At 40.8% G+C, this 10,361-nt stretch overlaps 2 protein-coding genes across 2 annotated transcripts; both read right to left on the minus strand.

The window, feature by feature from the left end:
• Positions 1–263: 263 nt before the first annotated feature.
• On the minus strand, positions 264–2,635 carry dtymk (deoxythymidylate kinase (thymidylate kinase)). Its single transcript, XM_044128616.1, has 5 exons — positions 2,355–2,635; positions 2,131–2,239; positions 906–996; positions 622–819; positions 264–505 (listed from the first exon to the last, which is right to left on the minus strand). Exons 1-5 carry the CDS (start codon positions 2,482–2,484, stop codon positions 395–397), a joined length of 639 nt encoding a protein of 212 aa, XP_043984551.1. The 5' UTR covers positions 2,485–2,635; the 3' UTR covers positions 264–394.
• Positions 2,636–5,344: 2,709 nt separating this feature from the next.
• agxta (alanine--glyoxylate and serine--pyruvate aminotransferase a) lies at positions 5,345–9,836 on the minus strand. Its single transcript, XM_044128614.1, has 11 exons — positions 9,331–9,836; positions 8,867–9,059; positions 7,797–7,861; positions 7,603–7,703; positions 7,455–7,525; positions 7,250–7,334; positions 7,072–7,170; positions 6,922–6,991; positions 5,905–6,000; positions 5,702–5,830; positions 5,345–5,614 (listed from the first exon to the last, which is right to left on the minus strand). Exons 1-11 carry the CDS (start codon positions 9,487–9,489, stop codon positions 5,507–5,509), a joined length of 1,176 nt encoding a protein of 391 aa, XP_043984549.1. The 5' UTR covers positions 9,490–9,836; the 3' UTR covers positions 5,345–5,506.
• Positions 9,837–10,361: the final 525 nt, after the last annotated feature.

Below are 10,361 nucleotides of genomic sequence, written 5' to 3' on the forward strand. Positions count from 1 at the left end.
TTATTATAAGAGGGCGTATTAGGGTCGTTGTGTATATATATATATATATAAATATATATATATAATTTTTTTTTAAAGAGTAAATGTATGGCCAAAAAAAAAGCTTCTCAGAAACTTCAAGAATTTCTGAGATGAAAAAGTAAAAAATCTAATTTCTAGAAAACAGTTAAACAGTCAAAAATGTTCCTGTTTTGAAAATTTTCTGAGTGTCTAAAGTGGAAATATTTTCCACTTTTGAAATTTCTAGGTTTCTGAGACGAATCTAAAAATTTTAGACTTTATTTTCCAGAAAAATTGATTTTTTTTTTTTTTTTTATAGAAACTTTCTCTACAATGGCCCTCATATGCTGTCTTATCAGTCAGTTGCCATGGTTTCTTCGTGACCTGCTTCGGCTCACTTCCACAGCTCCCCGAGAGGCATGTTCTGGGTTTCATTGATGGCGTTGAGGCTGTGTGTTCTGATGTCGGCGTGAACTTCTTCAACATTCTGGGAGGCATCAATGACCTAAAAAAAAAACAAAAAAAAAAACAGAGAGAGTATGTGAATTATTTTTCTTTAGTTATATCTCCACATTCAACAACAGAGCGATCGAACCCAAGAACAGCGAATGATCTCCATACCTTCCAGTTGACCGACGGATCCTTCATGAGCTGCTCAAACCTCTCCTGCACCGATTTCTGGAAAGCGCTTGTTTCGTACCGTTCGTTGCCGAACTGACCTCGAAGCGCCGCCTCGGCCGGGTTCAGTTGCAGGAACATGACCAGGTCGGGCTTGGGCAGGCCCACGTCGGGTCGTTTGCACCAGTCCAGGCAGAAGCCCTGTGGACGACAATGACCCCGGCCGCTGCTCTTCAGACACATGGAGACACCAGCAGATAGATTGTGGGTTTTCAGAGAGCACTGACCGGCTTGGCGCTGGTGAAGGCGGCTCCGGAGAAGGCGTATCGGTCCACCACCAGAGTGATGCCCTGATCCAGCTTCTTCTTCATTACAGGTCTGTGTGTTTAATGTAAGATTCGTCACAACTGTTACATATACATAGATATGTGAAAACATATGAGGAATATTTTCCTCTATAGGTTAAAGCTTAACAGTTCACAACAGAAACTAATAGTGAAAGTTATTTTTTTAAACGGAATAGTGCAAGTGTAGGGTCATTTATTATGGTTGATGTCAAAAATCTACATTTTCCCAGACTCAAGTTTCAGAGACTAGAAGAAATGAAAGAGAGGGAATGAATGATATTAGCATTAAACAAAAGAAAAGGACAGAATTTTTAATAAAAGAATAGGGAATAAAATCGGGTTGTATTCTCCATCAGGGTCCACATAGTCCTGATAAAACAAACAATGCATCACCTATTTCCTGCAGCCTTGCTGGCATTCTCCGTGAATACCAGTGTGTGACAATAAACTAGAATACCAGTGTGTGACAATAAACTAGTAGGTTGCGTTCCAGTTGTGGTCAGAACCAGGAAATACCAACTTCCCAGTCAGAAGAATCAACTAATGCACTGTCCAAAGTCAAATTACAGGGGAACTGAGAGCAACTCCGACTTCTCCCGGTAACAACTTGTAAGGCCAAGTTGACTGGCCACATTGAAACACGATTCAGTATGGCAACAGTAGTAAACTGTGGTGGAATTATGCAAACATGTTTCTTTTAAAAGACACATGCAAGAGTGTGTCTAAAATTTGTATTAAATGTAGTGCCTGCAACTCTAAACGTATTTACTTATGGAAATCCGGAAATTTCCATAAGCAAACTTCATTTGCTTATGGAAATCCTTACATTTCCATAAGTTCATTCAGAGATTTACTTATGGAAAGTAAATCTTGAAATTATCTTAGTCAAAAGTACTACTAATAATGTCTATATCGGAGTTGCTCTTTTTAAATCCCGACTTCTACTGGAACGCAGCAATAGCGACTGTGTTGAGGGAAGATATAATAAAGTTATCTATGCTGACAGTGATGAAAAAGTGCCCGGTCCGTCATAAAATGGCTTATTATTACAAATAAAACGACCGTTTCACGGTGTTTATTATTTGGGTCAGTTTTAACTGTTGTCCATCCCCAAGAGTGTTACCAGCAGCACCGCAGTAAAGTCCAACACAAGCACTAGCCTTACACCAGCTCCCAGCGGTTCGCAGAGAACAGGAGGTGCACCGTGTGGTCCTCCAGGTCACTCTTCTTCTCCAGGTAGGCGCTGATAAGCTGCCCAATGGTTGTGCTCCTGTCTGCAGAAACACAACCAAGTTCACGTAAAACTCGAGGAGCGGTACCATCTCTGACGAGAGAAGGTCAGGGTAGCTAAGGCTGCTGTTGAAGGCTCAAGATGCTAAAACTCCTCACCGGGAAACCTCATCATCTCCGCCGGTCGGCCGCTCTGCTGCAGCGCCTGAACCAGCTTCTTGCACTGTGTCGTCTTCCCGGCTCTGTCCACCCCCTCCAGGACAATGAGAGCGCCTCTTTTAGACGCCATTACTCTGTCGACCGGTTGTCGGGGACGTGGTGAAGTTCGTCAGCCTGTGTTTCTTTGTAAAATAACAGCTGCTCTCTCACGATTTACCCGCCATGTACTAACAGACAGGAAAGACGTCTTTTTTTCTGACGTTTTATTTGTTTCACTGCCACCATCTGGAGTGGCGGGCTCATAGACATAATATAAGAACTGTATTATGTCTATGGGCCGCCCGTCCTGGAGGGGAGAGCAGTGTTGAGTGCTGTGGTTGATTTTGTTACTGAACACTTGGTAATGACAATGCTTCTTTTGCATTATCAGCTAAACTAAATGCATACCTTTAAAGTTGTATTTCGAGCTCGAGCAGGGGTGTCAAACCTACGGCCCGCGGGCCTGAACCGGCCCGGTGGCTAAATGCATTATCATTATACAACAATGATTATTGAAAAAAACATGTACTTAGTTTAATTGAAAATCTGCAGATCCTATATTGTCCACGAGGGGCGTTGTGTTTTATTTAGACAACATGATGCAACACTGCATCAGAACTAATAGCATAGCATCAACGAAATGTCTGTCAAAATAGAGAAAGGTAGACACAGAGTGTCGGATTTTTCAAGAAAAATTGACGACTTCTTATTTGTTCACGGAAAACCCGTGTGGAAATCGTTTCTCAAACTCACTCAGCAACCTTGAAATCGTATCCCTGTACCGTTTCACATCACGGTTAACGCTTGCTGCGCACACACCTGTTATAAGACTGTTACAATTTTTATCCAAGCATATGTGCATTCAAGTGAAAGCTGTCTTATGAGAGACTCAGCTGGTGAGCGGGGACCCTCCTCATTTTCCCTGTCTGAGAGATGTGTGCAAAGACACGATTTCAAGGTTGCTGAGTTGAGTTTGAGAAACAATTTTCAGGTATTTAGCGAACTCAAGACAGAATTCTCAGTTTTTCGCTCACAATTCACAGTCAGAGCTTCTGATGTGCCCATTGATGTGCAACTTGAAATCATTGATTTTGCAGTGTGACGTGGAATTGAAGGACAAATTTGCATCAGTTGGCTTGGACACATTTTACAAGTGTCTCCTGTCAGGATATCCTAAATTGACAGCACTGGCTGCAAAAATGTTGTCCATGTTTGGGTCTACCTACTTTTGTGAGCAAACGTTCTTGCTAATGAATATAAATAAAACAAAGCTGCGCTCAAAGCTCACACATAAGCTCTTAAATGAGACTCTAAAATTGGCTGGACATGATGCCTGATATCGACGTACTTGTCCAGACTAAAAGATGCCAAGCTTCAGGGGCAAATACTGAGTAAAACTAAATCCTATGGAATGATACTGTCAATGTTGCACTATTAAAAATTACGGCTTTGAGTATTTGCTGAATTAATTCTGTTAAAGTTAGTGGTAGTCAGTAACAGATTTACAACAAGAGTTTTGTTGCGTAAAATATTTCTCATGGATGCAATATATGTTATGTATGTAAGTTTTTCTATTTGTGCATCAACAAGAAAGGTGACAAATGTATCTTAATCAAATGTCTGTTTAAAACAGCTGCCACTTAAGATTTCAAATGTGTGAAGCCAGAGAATTTGTTCAAATTGCTTCCCTGATGTGGAAAATTGATTTCACATCATTTCTTAATTTTTTATCTGTTTGATGTATTTTGTCATGCAGGACAGTGTTTTTAAGTTCCAAAAACTGTGAATAAAGATTTTGCAATATTGTATAATCACTGTGATCAGTTCTTATACATAATACTCTTAGATAAACATTTAACTGAGTAAAATTATTGCTAAAATTGCACATACTTTTCTTTAAAACTCTGAGATTATTCATAATATATTTTGTAAAAGTGAAATTCGTATAAAAATCAATAACAAGTCCACTTTTATTAGTTCTACTTGATCTTGCAATGAGTTTACTTGTGTGGGCCCCTTGAGATCAGATTAAGCTGTATGCGGCCCCTAAACCAAAATGAGTTTTATATTTGAAGCCAGCAGGGGGCGCCCAAGAATGCTTTTTAATAGCAGAAACAGCCTTACAAACTTTAAATTAAAACTCAGATTCACTAAGAACCTGAGCTTACTTTTAAACGATCGCCAATGTTTTCCAAGTTATTCAAATTAAATTATACTCAATATTTTAAAGAATTTGCAAATTCTTTAAAAGAAGGAATTTAACAAAGAAAAATCTCAAAAGTTTCACTGGTATCACAGTTAAAGTTAAATGCTGCTGTTGTGATTTATGATTATTATACGGCCTGTGCTTATTGTCGGAAATGTTAATCCAGTGGTTTACGCTTCTTTATCTCTGGTACTTTTATTTATTCGTTTAGATATTGTAAAGTAGCTAGTCACATTCTGTCATCCAGGGTTTTTAAGAAATTCTGTGTTGACTCACTATTAACTAAACATGTTCTGTTAAACACAATCTGTGCAAAGCAGCAAAGATGGCGATCAAAAAGATGTTGGTGATGCTACGGTGGCTGACATCTGGTCTTTTAAACTTCAAGTGGGCCCCCAAATATAATTCTGCTTTGGTCCCCATCCAAACAGTCTTACTTCTAGAATTGAAGTAATGCATGCTCTGCAGGTTTCTATTTGATGTCAAACTAAGTCACTCAATTTACAGTGGAATTCCTGCTTATTCTACTCTGAATACAAATTGGACTTATGTCTTATTGGTTGTGTTGTATTTTATGGACCAGTCCAGATTTAAATTGTACATACCGGTAAATAAAATTTGATTTGCAGTCATTTTTTAAAAATGTCTCTTGAGCATTTTGGTCAATGTTGCAGTTTTAAAATCTGCATTATAGATTAACTTAAATAAAATAAGTTTTCTCTCTCACACATTTTTAAAACGCAAACAGATTTTCATAAATTTACTTAAAATAGAAATTACAATGTTTCAAACAAAACAATTCTGCCATAAATGACAGATTACTGCAACACGTACAGACGCAAAAGGGGACAATGTTTCTTTTCCACATTTATTTTTTGAGTTACAGTAAAACTCGCTGCCATCATTCTTACACTTTGCTCCGGTGGCAGTGTTTCAGGGCATCTTTAAGTGCTGCCAGCACCATGTCAACGTTCACTCTACTGCTGTTGCATCCCATCAATCCCACACGCAACACCTGAGAGGACGGGGAACAACACCAGCACACTTAATTCACACGAACACAACCAGGCTGCATGTGACAGAACGTGCCAGTTTCTCATACCAAACCAACCGACGGCCCCAATCCTCCAGAAATCTCTAAACTGTGTGTTTTCATGATGTAGGCTGTGATCTCTTTCCAGTCGTATCCATGAGGAGCGACGATTGTGGTGACTGTGGGAAGTCTTGCATGCTGTAACAAACGGTTCGTGAGTTAACCCAGAGCCGTCGATGGCCTCGTGTTTTATGACCGCGTCGCTGCCTCACCTTTTCTTTGACAAAAAGTTTGAGACCCAGGCTCTCCAGGCCAGCGTGGAAATACTCTGCCACCTTCTGATGTCTGTCCCAGGATTTCTCCAGACCCTTACGTGAAAAGCCGTTAAAAAGACGATAAATATCAGCGTTCATGTGAAAAAAAGAATTGCGTCACCATATCTCAGGACACCAAATAACATTGTAACTGTGCATTTTTCAAGGTTTTTTTTTAAATTTTTTTAGTAGTTCAACCACAAACTTCAATGAAACACTAAACATAAGAGCAAAAGCTACAATGGAAAGGATGACATTAAGCAGTCAAGTGTTACAATGACCCAGTCAAAGTCCAGACCACGTAACTTGCACAATGACAAACTGTCAACAATAATACCTCTACGTACTTTACATTACTGTCAATAACAAACTTTGACCAATTATTGTGATTCTGTGGCAAGATCTAAAACTTGTTCTGTAGACAGTTTCCAATCAATATCATGTAAAAAGACTTGGCAGAAATTTCAGTGAATAGTAGAATGCAAAATACTTGTACCTGTAGAAGGACTGGTAATTGGCCACTCCAATTACCACTATGCACTTTCATAGTTATGCTGACCACTGACAACCTGGGTTTAAATGCCTTGCCCAGGAGCACACTGTCTACAAAGCATCGACTCAAGTGCACACCGCATTTGTGTAAATGTTGAAAGCGCAGCATCCTTTCCCTAACCTTTCACAACTCTTCCTTGCTTTTTGTTGGTTTATGACATAACATTCAAATAAAATCCACTGAATAATCTGGTTGTTACAAGACAAAATGTAAATAAATCAGTTCAGAAAGTGTTAGTAGTTTGATGAGGCGCTGTAAAATTCATCCTGGGACTCTGTGAGACAGAACTTTGTCCCTAACTGTATCAGGACGAAGCGCTAGTAACCTGGCAAAAATTTTGACCTATTGTTGGCTTTTTTTGTAAAAAAGAATGACAGAAGATTTATGAGTGATTACTGAGCTGATTCCAACTCATGCCCCACCTCATCAGCAAGCACAGCCAGGCTCTCCCTCAGGGAGTAAAGGGCGGTGACTGGCGCTGTGTGGTGGTATCTGTTGAGAAGACAGAAAGAGGACAGAACTTCGCAAAGTGGTATTTTCTCTTGCGTCATCTTCAGTCGTAGGTGTCTTACATTCTTGCTGGCTTGTCATCGCATCCCCAGTAGTTAGAAAGCCAACTCAAATCCAGGAAGAACGACACAGGTTTTGTTGTGCGACTGAATACTTTTTGGCTGTGAACAATTTTCCTCCTTTCAATACACGTTCTTCCATTGCACGTTTGCATATGCAGTACACAAAACATATTCTCACCATGCCCTCTCGCTGAATGAAATGGGTGCTGTACCAGGAGGGGCATTCAGAACCTTTTGCGAGCCGGTATACAAAATGTCGATCCCTGCATATACAATCATTGGCAAAGACCTCTTTGATTTGCTGTAAAGATCATTATGTCACACCAAACAAATTAATCCAAGAGTTCATTTGATCTACATGGAAGACATAATGAGCTCTAAACCTTGCTGGTCCATGCAGAGAGGAGTGCCTCCTATCGACGCCACAGAATCAACAAGGAAAAGGCAGTTATACCTGGGGAAACAAATCAGCAGACATCTGAAATCACCTCATGTCCTACATTGAGAACATGCTGGAGCACCAGGTCTTACTTATGGCACAAGTCGCCAATGCCGTCTAAAGGATGCAGGACTCCTGTGGAAGACTCGCCATGCGCGAGGAAGAACAGAACCGGTCTGTGTTCTGATAAAGCCTGCGATGAGATCATACAATAACCGCATTAGTTGTAGCAGGAGGAGAGTTTTGCTTTGTTCAGTCTGATCACTACAGTGATGTGTGGCAATACCTTCTCAATCTCTGCATTGGTCAAGTAGCCACCAGGGGGCGCCACAATGGTTTTTACTTTTGCACCTGTTGGATGGAGGCGCATTCAAACATGTATGTGTTTTTAAACTGTTCCACATTTTCTTTGTTTTGAGCAGAATGACCAAATGTTTGGAGTAATGAAGTGTGAACCAAAGTGAAACCCACACAATCCATCTTGACTGTCATCCCCCTTCAATACTCCAGCTGGGATTTGTCCCACTGATCTGGATTTCTCAGGAGGTATTGGATCCTGGCCAATCAGCAAAAACGAGGAGGAGTTGTGAACAATGATTTTGAGTTTCTATGCGTTTTTTGAACTTGTAGTTTGCCTACAGTTGAAGTTTGGCAACAACGCCAGAGGAAGTGAACAAAGTCATTCAGGCCTTGTTGGCCACACCTACAAATATTGAGTTATTAAAGTCGGAGCAAAAGAAATGTTTAAGACATTTCATTGTTGGCAAAGATGTTGTGACCCTGCTCCTCATGGGTATTTTTCTCCTCTCCAGGGGGTCTTTTTTGTGGACTCTAGTGTCTCTTATATGAAAGTAGGCTGACAGGAAAGGGGGAAAGACATGTGGCAAATATCACTGGGTCCGGGAATTGAACCCACGAAGGCCGCATCGAGGACTCAAGGCCTCCTAGCTATCCCCTACACCACCGCAGCACGCCCTCGTGGGTTTTTTTTTACAGTGCATGCGATTTCTGGTAAGCTTCATAGCGTAGCTTCCTTCACAGTTAAGGTGCCGTATTACCTATGTCACAATCAAACGTTAGTTATTGGGTAAAATCAGATCCAATCATTTAAAACTTTTAACAGTCCACACCTACAGCAAGCAATAATTTCATAACCAAGAGTCCAGATCTTTTTTACGAAGCAAAGCTTAGAGTAGGAATCTAAGCTTTGCTAAGCCCCATGATGTACCAGACTAACAGAGCATGGTTCTGAGTATATTCCAAGGCAATAGGCTTTATCCCCAAATTTAGATATATGTCTGCCAATGCAAATATAAAATGTCTTTATTTTTATCAGGGAGCTTTTCAGTGACTTACCAACCCTCTCCCCCACATCGGCTGCCCGCTCTCCCCAGATACCATTGACCGCTACCAGCACGGTTTCCCCAGACTCCACCGTATTGAAGATGGCACACTCCATTGCAGTGTGTCCAGTGCCGCTCACGGCAAAAGTTGTCCTGTTCTGTGTTTGGAACAGGTATTGGATTCCACTCTTGATGTCGCTCATGATCTGCAATTAAAATTAAACTTCTGTAGGTAAAATTTGAATATTTTGCCTTTGTTCATTGAGGGTCCAACTGAAACACATTGCCTTGAATCCAAGGTCAAAATAGGAGGGTTAGCAAAAGTTGGGGTGGTTCATAAATTCAAGATCAGGAAAGCCATCCGTCTGTCAGTCTTGATAGACGGAGCTACATAGAATGCAATCCAGGAGTCCAGGGCTGTGTGTTGGTCTTCCCCTGCATAGACAACATGATGGTGGTTGAAACTCTCTGACTTACCTCAAATATCTCCGGGTGCATGTGTCCAATGACCGGCTTGGCTCCGGCTTCCAGAATCCGTCGAGGTACATTGGAAGGTCCTGGTCCAAACATGTAACGGTGAGGAACAACCATTCGTTTCTTCAGGCATTGTGGTGGAGGCACGGAGACCGGCGACATGACTTCACAGCAAGACAAGCACAGCAAAACAGATGAAAGAGACGTAAGGGACGGAGGTGAAGTATTCCTTCAGCCAGACACACCCCTCCGTCTGACCAGTGAAGTCCTCGGGTCAAACGTCTGTCCCAGTATCTACCCCTTTCATCTTCTGTCAACTGTGAGTGTGTACCCAGCTCTGACAACATGTACCTTCCTATTCCCGGTGATAAGGACGTCACCAGACATGCTGCTGTTTAATAATTAGCTACTAGGCTTACAGGATTTCAAAATTAACTGTTTATTTCCTGTACTCCTCATTTAAAATGCTTTTTCTTTTTTTCTTTTTACCAAATTATTGTTTGAAAACTACAACATAAGTGACTCTAGTTACCCAGAATACAGTTTTGACCAGACAAGGTTTTTTTTTTATTATTATATAATAATAAAGACCAATCCAACCTACTAGGAATGTTTGTGATTTTTCAGGGCATCCTGCCAGCCTGGATGAATGAGACCATGAATGAGAACCTGGTGCCCTTGTCACTCATCACAGCTCTGTGTTTAAGCTCCCTGGTTTTCATTGTTCCCTGGTGGTGGTTTCTACCTGGTTCTGTTTCTGGTTGCCTTTATGCCTCGCTGTAACTTTGCACTCTTGTAGTTAAATCACCAGGCGGTTCCCAAACTCCTGTTTCAACCTCACTATACGTGACAATGTCGTCTCATTCCTTGATGCAGAATGTTCCTGTGTGAGATCCTTTAACTAGTATTGCAAAGCTTTGGGGGAAAAAAATCAAGCTTTAACTTATATTTAAGAATTTGTTCTACAGTCATATTAGAAAATGATTAAAAAGTTTCTTTCAGGATCTCCGTCATGAAGTGAACACGTCACATTA

This window comes from Gambusia affinis, linkage group LG10 (genome assembly GCF_019740435.1).
Source record: "Gambusia affinis linkage group LG10, SWU_Gaff_1.0, whole genome shotgun sequence".
Taxonomy (NCBI): Eukaryota; Metazoa; Chordata; class Actinopteri; order Cyprinodontiformes; family Poeciliidae; genus Gambusia; species Gambusia affinis.

Coding starts and splice junctions, on each gene's coding strand:
- dtymk (XM_044128616.1), bottom strand. CDS start 2,484: ATGGCGTCTAAAAGAGGCGCTCTCATTGTCCTGGAGGGGGTGGACAGA. Junction 2,240..2,354: donor GGAGATGATGAGGTTTCCCG/GTGAGGAGTTTT, acceptor GTGTTTCTGCAG/ACAGGAGCACAACCATTGGG. Junction 506..621: donor ATCCGTCGGTCAACTGGAAG/GTATGGAGATCA, acceptor TTTTTTTTTTAG/GTCATTGATGCCTCCCAGAA.
- agxta (XM_044128614.1), bottom strand. CDS start 9,489: ATGTCGCCGGTCTCCGTGCCTCCACCACAATGCCTGAAGAAACGAATG. Junction 6,992..7,071: donor GATGACAAGCCAGCAAGAAT/GTAAGACACCTA, acceptor TCTTCTCAACAG/ATACCACCACACAGCGCCAG. Junction 6,001..6,921: donor TGGCTGTGCTTGCTGATGAG/GTGGGGCATGAG, acceptor TTTTCACGTAAG/GGTCTGGAGAAATCCTGGGA.